Raw genomic sequence first — 12,648 nt, 5'->3', positions numbered from 1 at the left:
AAGGCTATCTGCTGCTGTTGACTACAAAACTACATTATTTTCCAAATGCCTATTGTTCCATTAACACAAGATTAAACCCGCGAAAGTCACCCCCAGGGCTCCTAACATTTGTTCGATTTGCTGCTGACACGTCACAGTATCCAGCCCACATTTGATTTCTAAGAAAAGGTCATGCCTAAGCGCACCTGCACGCCCGTACCTGCAGGATTTATGAGGGAAAACACGCGGCCAAGTCAACCATATTTTCTCATTCAAGACTGTGAGCATTTAAAAAAAAATTAAAAAGCTCACATAAACAACTTCCTCCACACAACATTTCACTTTGTTATCGCAAGCAGTCTTTTCTCCCCACTTTTACACTTTTTGTGACAGCAGAAAGATCAAGACAATAAATAAAAAAATAAAAATAAGGAGGAACTGGCGATCATCCCAGCTGTTCACACAAGAGCAGCAAGGGAAGGAGACAGGGCGCAACAAGTTTCACCTCGTCTAACATCTCACAACTGACTGTGGCAACACTTGGGTACTGTTGCGTCCTCCAGTCAATCTTTAGAGGTCTAAAACATAAAAAGAGGCGATACTTGATTCAGTTTCCATCCCTTCTCGACCTCATATACTTGTTTTTAAGCCACATCTGAGGTGCTTTTGACACAAGGGGAAAAGTCACAGTAAACATCTGTGAATTGAAGTATGAGTCTGCAATATCCGGTTGGTATGCATGACTGGTGCCATCTGAAAAGATAGTGGAGCAACGTTTTACATGTCTAACTAAACTTGGAGGTTTCTAATGTGCAGCAGGAGTGAGACCTTTGAGATAAATTTAAAATGCACTAATCAACAAATCCATCCGTCTGCACACGTTTCACTTCCACTTTCGGTAGACTTTGAGCGGAAAGGAAATTGTACATTTATCAGTGCCTTTTCTATATGCGGCGGCATTGAAAAATGGATGCAAATATTTTACTTCTCAGCTAAATGGGCTGAAGGGCTTTTTCTGTCTCAAAATGTGCCTGTAGGAAAACGTTACTATACAGAAGTCTGTGCAGGTTACTCCTTCCTTTGTCATTTAAAATAAATAAATCACATTGAAGGCCTAAATTTTTAATACACACTGGAAAAAGCCTTATTGAGAAAGCCCTAACACTCCCATCTCCACTCCCTTTTAGAGCCACACATGGAGGGGAAAGTGATACTAAGCAATTGTGAAATAAAGTATGAGTCTGCAATATCCGGGTGACGCACTGAAGTGACTTGAGCCATCTTTAAAGATGGTGGAGTAACTTTGTGCATGTCTGACTACACTCAGGGGTTCCTAAATTGCAGCAGGAGCGAGCCTGAGACCTTTGAGACGAATCTGAAGTAGGACATTGCACTTTCCAAACACTGTCAACAAATCGTCTGGATGTTTCATTTCCACTTCTGGGCAGACAGGAAATTATATACTGTGGTTATACTGAAACACTGATGCAAAGATTAAGCATGCAGTCTACAGAAATCCCAGTGCTGGACTGCAAAAAAAGGGTCCTCATTTTCAGGTACTTGATATTACTTGGCAACTGTAGTAACTATTCATGTAAGAAACCTCTATAAAGAGCATATAAAGCATGCGGTGACTTCAATTAACCAACAGCAGGTCTAATTTCGGACTTTTGCAGGTATGTGTATACTCTGCGGCTGCTACTGCTGACACTTTATATGAACTCCCAGCGCTTTGAAATCAAGCCACAGCTTTTAAAATAAAAATATGACCGAAGACAAACCCAGCCCTGAACCTGCTGCCCCATCTGTCACTGTGTGTGCATTTCCTTTAATGAAGCTTCATTTGCTGCCTGCAAGCGCGCAGTCCTAATCCACAGCCATACGGTCCGTTTAAAACTGTGCACACACGCCAAACACAGCTGATAGCCTGGTCATCGGTGAAGTGCTGTGGGTCAGGCATGTATCGCTCAGCGTCTGTGGATAAATTAAGGGAAATCCTGCTAAGCATCGGAGCCTAATGCCTCCTGTCTGAGAACCAGTCCGTTGTTCTGAAAGGGGAAGTTAACGGTACACCGAGGATGTAACACCGTCATGCTCGCATTTACCCCTCCTTTTACTTTAACGCCAACTTAACCCTACCTAGGTTTGATTTTACCTGATTTTTTTTTTTAATTCAACAGTTTTGCCTTCGAGGAGCAAAGTCTAACACTCAGAGCAAGCTTCAATGAATGGCATACGGCGGACAGCGAAGGTGACTAACAGAAAGGAAAGAAAGAGTGCGAATAAAGTAGTATTTTCTTTGTGTTTTACCTTGATGCTCGCGGAGAAACACGGCAACCGTCGGTTGGACACCACGCTACAAGCAGCGGTACGGGCTCAAAGAAAGGGAACAGCGATTTGCTGCCGCTGTTTCCGGGTTAGCTATCCAGCGTCAAACGATAGGGGAGTTCGGTTTGTCCCACCTCTGAGCGCGGATGGGGGTGAGTTGCACACCTTCCTCCCCCTCCAGAACTGAAAATAGATGCGCCCGGTCAGCGGACACGCGCGATGCTGTGTCAACGGTCACCTCCACTTATCACTACTAAAATAGATTTAATGGAACCCACCGCCGCGTAAGTTAGGTCTTATTAGACAGTAGACAGTGTTTGCACTTAGTTCTTCAATCGGACATCAAAGCTGAAGCCTTTCTACCGACGTGCCCTTGGGCAATAAACTAGCATAGCGCCTCTAGGTGACGCTGTTCTGTTATTTCGCCCCAGAATCTATCAGCGAGTTTTAATCCTCGATTTCCATGCATGTCATTGAAATTATTCGTGCTAATAATGACGCTGACTACTTTAATTCACAAAATATGGTGAATATTGTCTGTGGTCTTTTCCTTCTGTCTGGCAGTTTCGTCTTCAACATCCTTTTCCCGGTATATCCACCGTCCCTCCTCTGCACGTCTCTCTAACTTTGTCTCCAAGCTCAGCCTGAGCTGTCCCTCTGACAGGGGCGCGTCCAGATTTTGTTTTATAGGGGTGGCCATATGCTGGCCACTAAGAATATTGGGGTGGCACACCAAAAACAGATTTTCCAGTTTTATTATGCTGTTGCCAAATATAGGTTACTTTAAAAAAGTTTATATCACTGAAAATGGGTACATATGAAAACCAAATAAGATTTTCAAATCTATAATAATCTGTTTTAAGTAGGAATAAACAAGTTAATGTTTTAACTCATTGTAGGGTGTCTTCTTCTCTCTTATGGTCCCGTTTATTAGTATTATTACCAACACAGGACAGTCCTGAAGATGCTAAGTGAAAATCATCTTCAGTTCTTCCTTCTGCCACCCTCTCCAAACCATACAGCACAGGAGGTCTGCTATCCTTCTCTCCTAAACCACTCTGATAACTCATCTCCACCCACTGAAGATGCAAATCTTTTAAAAGGCTATACATACACAGATCAGGCGTAACAGTACGACCACAAAAAAACAGCCCTGACCCATCAAGGCGTGAACTCCACTAGACCCTTTAAGGTGTGCTGTGGTATCTGGTGCCAAGATCTTAGCAACAGATCCTTTACGTCTTGTAAATTGTCTTGTAAGCATCCCACAAATGCTTGATTGGATTGAGATATGGGGAAAGTCAAAATCTCAAACCATTCCTGAACCATTTCTTTGCTTTGTGCGTTATCCTGGTGAAAGACCCGACTGGTCTGCAGTAGGTCATCTGTTGGATTGAACCACTTCACTCCCCACATGGATCAGAGAAGGCTCTCTGATCCATGTGGGGAGTGAAGTGGTTGCCCATAAACCTGTTGTTGGTTCACCACTGTTCCTTCCTTGGACCGCTTTTGATCGATACTAACCACTGCAGACCAGTAACACCCCACAAGAGCTGCAGTACAGCTGCAGTAATTTGGTATATACTATTGGTATAGTTTTTTCCATAATCACAGTAATATATATTATTTTGATTTTTATTCTCTGTCATCATTCACCTGCTGAATTCTCACTGGGTTGTGTTGACATTTAAATGGTCCGTTGACCCACTTTCAGGCATTTTTTTTTTCTCATTGTGGAAGGAAAATGGCCTGAAAGTGGGTTGACACGCCTTTATGCAAAAATAGATATCTGAAAGGTATTTAGTATGTGAAGTTAAAATGAACTGAAATCGTTCAATTCTGTACCCTCAAACTTTGGACCATAAAATGTTTTTTATGGAAACTGAATCTGGTTGATTGATGATGAACTCGGGTCTTGAAAATTAAAACAAAATGCACATATTAACAAAAATATTTTCTGATTTATAATTAGAGTACCATCTGTAAATTGACTTTCTGCTGATATTTTTGTTTCTGTGGTACAAATTGTCATATTTGCTCAACCCAGAATGAAAGTTGAATTTTTCTGACTAAGAAATTCTTATTAAAAAGGCTTCCACGTGCTTTATTTTGTAGTGTTGTGAAATTCATCTATATATCATTTAGAAATTGTCACTAATTATCTTTTGTAATTTGAAGGTTTTATTAGTGTGTGTTCAAATATGGGACTTTGCTGGAGTGCTGGAACTTCTTTTTCATATTTTAACTAACCAATACTCAGATAAATCTTAATGTATTTGTCCCAAATTACAGATGCTGATTCATTTGGATGATAATAAAGTCCAGTGAAAAGTTCATGTTTTTATTTCTAGTAGTTTTTAAGATATTCACGTTCAAACACTGGAGCAGATTTCACTGAGCAACAAAACATTAGTTTGATTTGAAATTAAGTGAGCCTCCTGCTAAAATGTTTAATGATTTATAGTTATTAAAACAGCTACAAACATGGCCTATGAATGGTTGGATCAGCATTATCCCTCATTGTGATTAAGCTCAATACATTCAAAACATCAGCTGTGCTTTTCCCACTACACTTCAAACCAGCAGACTCTCAGTATGATGGATTTGATCTGTTTTGTCATTATATTTTTGACACAGATACTAAACGTGCCCGTTATCTGTTCAGTTCACTCTTCAGCAATCAGTAAGTGAGACAAGTGTTGAGCGCGCTCCAGCTCCAGAGAAAGACTCACCTGGCTGTAATTTGAGCTCATCAGAGGAGCCATGATGAGGCCCTAAGAGAGAAGCGAGTGTAACGGTCTGTTTCTGCACACTGATCAAAAGATTGCGCTGAAACATTGGGACTTTAAACAAAAATACAGATTACAGTCACAAAGCAGATCAATATATTCTTTAAACTTCAAGCTTTAAAGCCACTTTGCCTTTAAGCAGCATTTATTTGTCATCAAAGTGTGACTGATCCCAATTAAGCTTGATTAAGCAGCACACCTGTCTTCAGTTATGCATCCTCTGGGGGCTATAAAGGCTCTCCAAAGAGGATGGCCAGATCCATTTGCTAGAAAACAACAGTTTCTGAAGCTCTGCAGCGCTCTTGATTACGTTTTGCAACGCCATCTCCAACCATGGGAAAAGAGAAGACTCATGTTAACGTGGTGATTATCGGCCACGTTGACAGTGGGAAATCCACCACCACCGGACACCTGGTCTACAAGTGTGGAGGAATTGATCAAAGGAGGCTGGAGAAATTTGAGAAGGCTGCGAATGAAGTGAGTAAAAACAAAAACAATTTCTGCAAAACTTCCAACTTTTCAAGTGTTAAACTCATTCTGCTTGACTTCCAGATGGGGAAGAGCTCCTTTAAATTTGCCTGGGTGCTGGACAAGCTGAAAGCTGAGCGGGAGCGAGGAATCACCATCGACATCACGCTGCTGAAGTTCAACACCCAGAAATACATCATGACTGTAATTGATGCTCCGGGCCACCGTGACTTCATCAAAAACATGATAACTGGGACGTCACAGGTAGGAAGTACACGCGTGCTTGAATATCTGTTGCTATGAATGCTGCCTTTTCCTAAAGCTCATATCATTTCAGGCTGACGTTGCCCTCCTGGTGGTCTCTGCAGCCAAAGGAGAGTATGAGGCCGGCGTGTCTCGGAGTGGTCAGACCAGAGAACATGCCTTGCTGGCTTATACTCTAGGTGTGAAGCAAATCATAGTCTGTGTGAACAAGATGGACCTGACCGAGCCACCTTACAGCCAGAGCCGCTTCGAGGAAGTGATGCGAGGGGTGAGCGGCTTCCTCAGGAAGATTGGCTACGACACCACGGCTGTGCCCTTCGTTCCAGTTTCAGGCTGGACTGGGGAGAACATGATCACCGCATCTCAAAGGGTAATGATGTTTTCAGGCTTTTTTTTTTCCCCCTTTAAACCCCAGAAGTTGGCTTGCAATGCTGTAAAAGTGACGTCTGCACAGATGCCGTGGTTTCAAGGCTGGAAGGTGAGACGAAGGGAAGGGAATAAAAGTGGGAAGACGCTGCTTGAAGTCCTGGACTCTATTCAGCCACCTGTGCGCACAGTCAACAAGCCACTACGATTACCTCTGCAGGATGTCTACAAAATTGGAGGTGATGTCAATCGCTGCTTTTGATCCCATTTTCTCGATTTCTTGGTCTGAGCTCAATTACAGCTTCATTTATGAAAAATGCAGTAGAGGAAGTACAGTATTGTTTTTGGAGTAGAAAATGTCTGTAAACATGCTGAAATTGAAGTGTTTCTTACTCCTCCAGGAGTTGGGACGGTGCCAGTGGGTAAAATTGAAACTGGTGTCCTGAAGCCTGGCATGATGCTGACGTTCTCCCCTGCCAAGCTCACTGCAGAGGTCAAGTCTATTGAGATGCACCACCAGGGGCTGGAGACGGCTCTGCCCGGCCACAATGTTGGCTTTAACATCAAGAACGTGTCCGTGAAGAACCTGCGGCGTGGGGACGTGGCTGGGAACGCTCAGCAGGATCCTCCTTCAGATGTTAAAAGCTTTGACGCTCAGGTTGGTTCACTGCAGGAAGAAATTGCCTCACTTTTTTGGTTTGTTTCCACTAAACCTTGCTTTTGTCTTAGGTGATAATCCTGAACCATCCAGGGAAGATCAAAGCAGGCTACTCCCCAGTTCTGGACTGCCACACAGCCCACGTCACCTGCCGTTTCGCTGAGCTGAAGGAGAAGCTCGACCGCCGCACTGGCAAGAAGCTGGAGGACCACCCGCAGATCCTCATGTCTGGAGATGCAGCCACAGTCAAACTGGTCCCCATCAAGCCCATGTGTGTGGAGAGCTTCTTCACATACCCTCCTTTAGGTAAGCACAGATCTCTTCATGCACACAACTCTGCGTGTATGAATCCTCCTGGTTGTGCCCTCGTTTGACTGGCTCTTCTTCACAGGTCGCTTCGCGGCGAGAGACCTGAAGCAGACGGTCGCTGTAGGAGTCATCAAGTCAGTGGAAAAGAACCACGGCTCAAAACTTCACAAAGCTCAAGTTTGTAAATAAGTTTTTGGTTTACCAGAGGTCTGGTAATGCTGCTTCATGGGAAGAGTTTTATTTGATGAAATGTATTTGTGTTGTGACACAAAAAGCTTATGTTGTCTTTAAAGTGTATAGTATTCCTGTGTTGATAAACCCAGAAGTAGAGTTTGGTTTTTTTTTTTTGGTTTAAAATTGAATGTCTCAAAATAAAATGGTGTGGAGAAGAACTGGTTTAAGTGTCTTTACTGTTGAACCGTCAACTGCATCTTAATGTACATCTGAAAGAACTTAAACTAAACTCTCCTCAGGGATAGTCTTAAATATTAAAGCTGAATAAGACTCCTCAGCATCTCATGGTGCACAACATCTCCAGTTTGTAATAAAGTCATGCTTTAAATTGTAAAGCACCAAATGCAGAGTTTATTGGTTCTAATGAGTATGGTCTGGATTTTCAAGTTCGTTTACAACAGCCGGCATCTGAAATCTAAACTTTTAATGTTTTGAGTGGCACATGGAGTCACTTTAGCGTCCTGTACTGGTAGTTTGTGCCTTGCTTTGGCAAAAGAATGCTAGTGTGAAACTTCAATGTGCTAAATGGGGGTGTAAAGTTTTCAGTTTCTCTCCCTACAACTTGAGCCTCTACTCTAGATTTAAGGCTACTTGTAATGTTTTTGGTTTGGTGTGCATTTTGAACAGAAAACCTCGTAAGTAGTTTAAGCCTGAATCGAATATACACCACTGTATTGCAATTGTGCTTTATACTGCATGCTGAAATACACTTTGAGAACTCAAATCAGTTCAATGCTAAGCTAGTAAAACGCCAGCTTCTAAGCAACAGCATATTTATGTACATTTAACATTAGCAGTGAAAGTTTAATATAGAAACGATAGATGGCGTTTACACAAGTTGCCAATTTTTATCTGAGTAACCCCAAAACTAAAATTCCAGAGAAATCCCAAATTTCTCCAGCTTAACATCAACAGCAACTTTAAAAATAAATGCTTGGCTTAAAGCCGTAAAGACCTCAAAACTACATGGCGACCAAATAAAAGACCAGGCTTAAGGTTTAAATACAGCACTTTTAATGATACAATGGGTTGATGGGTTTGTTCCTTAACATGGGAAGAACTGCAGGTTGGTGTGGACCAGGTGAAAATACATCGGCTCTCTAAAGTCCACCTCGTCTAAAAAGAGATCTCTGGTTCACAGGTAAACCTGGAAATGTACTAAATCCAAGGGGCAACTGCTGGAGCTGAAACTAAGCCAGCAGGGAAACTGCAGTTCCTCTGGTGGCCACTTGAGGCTGGCTCCAGAAGGGAGTAGACTCCCATGTTAAAATAACTTGACAGCATTAAGAAGCATGTTTACAGCCTGGTAGAAAAACAAAAACATTTTTGGTCTCGGGGGTAGTTTCTTTCAAAAACTCATCCATCTAGGTATATAAGTAAGGGGTGTGACCACATAGATTGAAAGGCATCCCAATTGTTGTCTGCTAGGCCTCGTCCACTTTGTGCCGTTGGTGCCTTTCAGAGCATTTTTAATAGATCTCAATATCAGTTTGCTGTGTGGTAGAGACCATCCAAGAAGCTTCTCCTTCAATTTTGCCGAGTTAAATTCTAGTATTATTATCGTTAGTGTGTTACTCAGCACACCCATACTGTTTATGAATGCAGTGTGCCATATAAGGTAACTTCTGGCTTTGAGAAGCCAACATGGCACTGACTAAAACAGCGCCGAAGCTTGAAAAATACAGTCCAAAACCGGCGGCCATCTTCGTCCGTCTTTTATACTGCCTACGACTGAATCCAGTAACAGAATGATATCACATGACTCAAACTAAAAAGAAAAAAATTCAAGCTCATGAGGTTTTACAAGACACTGAACTGTGAACACAGGTTGTTGTGAGACTTCTAGCCTGTCAGAAAAATCAAGTTATTGCTAAGATGTCCTCTGGAGTTTCCCGTACTTGTCATTAATAGTGGCTTTTAACAACAGGATACATTTTGCGCAGTCCTGCTTTATATTAATAGTGGCTCTTCAAACCCTGAGGTGAGCGTCGTCGAACGCAGCACTCCACTCATTTCCAGTCATTGTTACACCATGCACAGAAAAAAGGTCAAAGGACTGTGGAGATGGCGTTGAGTTCACACACAGAGCATACATACAGTGAACAGTGTAACAAGGAGTAAATTAGTGACCTACAGTGAACCACAGGCGTTGATATTCCACCACACAGTAGCAGCAGGTAAACTGTAAAACAACCATAATACGAGTACACACAAAGCAAGCAAGAACAAAGAGTACATTAAATGACTTTTTTTTTCTCTTTCTTCCATCTCGGGAAGAGTCAGTGGGAGACTTCCTGCCTCTTCAGTCAATTGTGGTGGTAAACAGGGATGCAAGACAAACAATGACATGACCTATTTCACATTCCATTTCATATTTGTCCTTTTCCCAGAAATATGAGCAGATAGTTATTTGAGGGCCGGTAAAATCAATACAGATAAAATTCAAACTCTACCACCCTGATGCTTAATCTGACAGGCAGAGAGCAATGGTACATGTTTTGTACAATAAAACATGTATGTACACTCACACACAAATATATATATTTACATACATATATACACAGTAACAGCATAAACATAGACTTTAAGGTAAGTGCTAGGGTTTTGAGAGTGGCTTCGTCACAGCCGTGCTATAGGGTTAAGATAATACTGGTAGAGGAAGAATACACACATTCTTTGTACAGCATGGATGAGGCATCCATGGCTAGATGAGCCTTCGTGGGGTTTCTTCTTGGTGTGTTGTTGTTTTTTTTCTTCTTTAGGACACTTGTCTTGTGACAAGAGGTGTTATGAGAGCTATTTACAGGACCTCCCAATTTAGGGACAGAGGTGTAGTGCAAGTCTTTCTGGCTGTCAGTCACTCAGGATGTGCACAAAAGACATGGGGAATACTCCTTTTCTTTCCGGATCTCCTTCAATGTGCCCGATCTGGAGGCAAAGCAAAGGAATATTGTGTGATTTTGTTTTTTTCTATTAGTTTAAACTGCGAGATGTTCAAAAGGTACAAGATATGCTTAGGCCACACTCACCCACCACTCCTGGTCCTCTTCCCCTGTTACTATAATCACCTCTCCTTCAACAAATGTCAGTTCGTCATCATTGTCAGCCTGGCAGTCGTAGATCGTCTTCACCCGCCGGGCTTTGTTCTTCCCCTGGACAGAAACAAACAGCAAAACCAGTTCAGTCCGACCACTCTGGCTTTGTGCGATTCATAACAGCACCATTACGCATTTAGAGTTTGCCATCTAGGCTTCGACATCATCACTCCCCATTTTTTCGGTGTAACATATTTGTGGGGAGTGATGATGAAATAAAAAGTCTGTCTGCGAAGTTCGTATCTGGGATGCTATATTTAAATTTACTTTAACTTTAATGGTGTCGGGGACAGCGCTGACCCAAGGTGACCGCTCTCCACATATTGGGATGGCGTCTCTGGAATATGACGAGTAGTAGTGAGGCGTGTTAATTAACTAGCCTGCAGGGTTTACTCCATTTATTAATAATAACGGAGATGTATTTAAATTTAGTATAACACAATGTGTCCAGACACATTTAACACAATAAAACAGATATTTTTTAAGAGTAACCATGTTTTTGTTGTAAGACTGAAATGTCCCCCGAGCATCTGGTGAGATCTGAACAAACCTTTGAAGACAGGAACAGTTTACAAAGACATGTCGCATAGGTGTCAAGTGGTGCTTCTTTTATATCCGATAGTCATGTACTGGCATAGAGCAATCCAGCTGATTTAGTGGAAAACACACCACAGCTGTACATTTTATCTCATGTTCATGCAAACTCTAATAGTTATCTTTGCATATGTAAATGCAGGCGTTGTAAATTAAGTCCATGCCATATCTGGCACATTGTATCAAACGCCTACACGCCTAACCTCAAATATGCTGTTTATCAACAAGTTTCGCACCAAACAAGAGGAAGTGACAGAGCAAATGTATATTCTGGGGTTTTACCAACAGATAAAAAGATCTGTAGGAGTGTTTTCACTGAGTTTATTAAATAAAAGCAGCTTCACTCAGAGGCAGAGTCAATGAGAGTCTCCACTGGGAACGAATTCAACCCATTTATACTCTAAAACTACAAATTATCTCAGACACAGAGGACAAAACATCCAGGATCTTAAGGTAGGTTTGTAACTTTTGTACTTTTCAATCTGAAAAAAAGACAAGGTCCAGTCTGGATTATACGGTGACAAAAACAATGGCAAGTTTACCTGATATACTGTGAAGTGGCAGGCATTTAGGAATGCAGGAGTTTGTAGTGTGTTGATGTTAACAAATTTTGCATTGCGTTAACATTATTTGCATTAAGAAAGTCTATGCTGGAGGGACTTTTGCAATGATTAACATCTATATACGTGATAGCTGAAATATTATATATGAGTAAATATACAAAGACGTAAAAATGTGTATGTTTACACTTATTTCTTTTTTAAAAAGGAACCCTTAGAAATAATATGCGAGTCCATACCGTTGTGATCTTCCTTGGGAGGGGCACAGGTGTCTCTTGGGTGCCTGCAGGGGTCCCGTTGGTGTCTTCAGCAGACTGTTGAAATGGGGTCCCTATATTTGCCTGCTGATTAGGTGACGGCGAGTCTTGAGGCTGTGGGTGCGGTTGAGGTTGTGGTTGAGGATGAGTTTGAGGCGGAGGTGGAGGCTGTATTTGGGGCCTTGGCGTTGGCTCTCCGTGGAGCGGCCTGGGAGCAGACTCGACTGACCCAGGTTTTGGGGGGATGTCTGCAAGATGAGGCTTGGGAGGGAGGTCTTTGAGCTGGGGTTTAGGTGGTAGGTCACCCAGCTGAGGTTTGGGAGGGAGGTCGGAGAGCTGCGGCTTCGGAGGAAGGTCTCCAGGTTTAGGGGGGAGTTCCGACACCTGCGGTTTTGGGGGAAGGTCTCCCGGCTGAGGCCTCTCCACCAGAGGAACCTTCTGCGGGGTTTCAGCTGGCGGCGGAGACTTCTGGAAGACCTCTGGAGGAAGGCTAGGCTTATCCACAGACGGATGGTGTATGGTGTCAATCTTACGCAATGCCACTGGAGAGGTAACCGCATAGTGGCTCATTAATACCTTTTTAATTCAACTCCTTGCACTAAAAACACAAAATATCCAAACGTCTGTACCTTTCTGAGGTAGTTTGGGAAGAACCCTTGGACCAAGTGTAGACTTTGTGTTGCTTGAAGTAGAGCTAGAAAAAAAAAGTGAAATAACTATATTTGAAAAAAACAAAAACAAAACTAT

The 12,648-nt window shown here is 42.4% G+C and overlaps 3 protein-coding genes across 6 annotated transcripts in view; 1 reads left to right on the top strand and 2 right to left on the bottom strand.

Annotated features, from left to right (window-relative positions):
- The window catches only part of fam49bb (family with sequence similarity 49 member Bb), a 42,808-nt gene extending 40,236 nt beyond the window's left edge, over nucleotides 1-2,572 (bottom strand). Inside the window, exon 1 of the mRNA XM_082546897.1 lies at nucleotides 2,290-2,572. The gene's annotated coding sequence lies outside the window, so the exon portion shown is untranslated. The remainder of the gene's footprint in view (nucleotides 1-2,289) is intronic.
- Nucleotides 2,573-5,338: 2,766 nt separating this feature from the next.
- Nucleotides 5,339-7,547, top strand: eef1a1l3 (eukaryotic translation elongation factor 1 alpha 1, like 3). Its single transcript, XM_082546895.1, has 7 exons — nucleotides 5,339-5,573; nucleotides 5,649-5,828; nucleotides 5,902-6,198; nucleotides 6,283-6,433; nucleotides 6,596-6,852; nucleotides 6,924-7,158; nucleotides 7,244-7,547. The coding sequence occupies exons 1-7, from the start codon at nucleotides 5,430-5,432 to the stop codon at nucleotides 7,348-7,350; spliced, it is 1,371 nt and encodes a 456-aa protein (XP_082403021.1). The 5' UTR covers nucleotides 5,339-5,429; the 3' UTR covers nucleotides 7,351-7,547.
- Nucleotides 7,548-8,386: 839 nt separating this feature from the next.
- The window catches only part of asap1b (ArfGAP with SH3 domain, ankyrin repeat and PH domain 1b), an 84,651-nt gene continuing 80,389 nt past the window's right edge, over nucleotides 8,387-12,648 (bottom strand). For all 4 annotated transcript variants that reach the window (XM_082546875.1, XM_082546873.1, XM_082546872.1 and 1 more), the window contains 4 exons: nucleotides 12,531-12,595; nucleotides 11,884-12,443; nucleotides 10,425-10,547; nucleotides 8,387-10,323 (listed from right to left, as the gene is read on the bottom strand). In XM_082546875.1, the coding sequence (XP_082403001.1) occupies nucleotides 10,249-10,323; nucleotides 10,425-10,547; nucleotides 11,884-12,443; nucleotides 12,531-12,595 (823 nt within the window). In that variant the 3' untranslated portion in view covers nucleotides 8,387-10,248. The remainder of the gene's footprint in view (nucleotides 10,324-10,424; nucleotides 10,548-11,883; nucleotides 12,444-12,530; nucleotides 12,596-12,648) is intronic.

This window comes from Aulonocara stuartgranti (genome assembly GCF_965226115.1).
Source record: "Aulonocara stuartgranti genome assembly, chromosome: 9".
NCBI classification, from domain to species: Eukaryota; Metazoa; Chordata; class Actinopteri; order Cichliformes; family Cichlidae; genus Aulonocara; species Aulonocara stuartgranti.
This window is presented reverse-complemented; position numbering and strand designations above follow the sequence as displayed.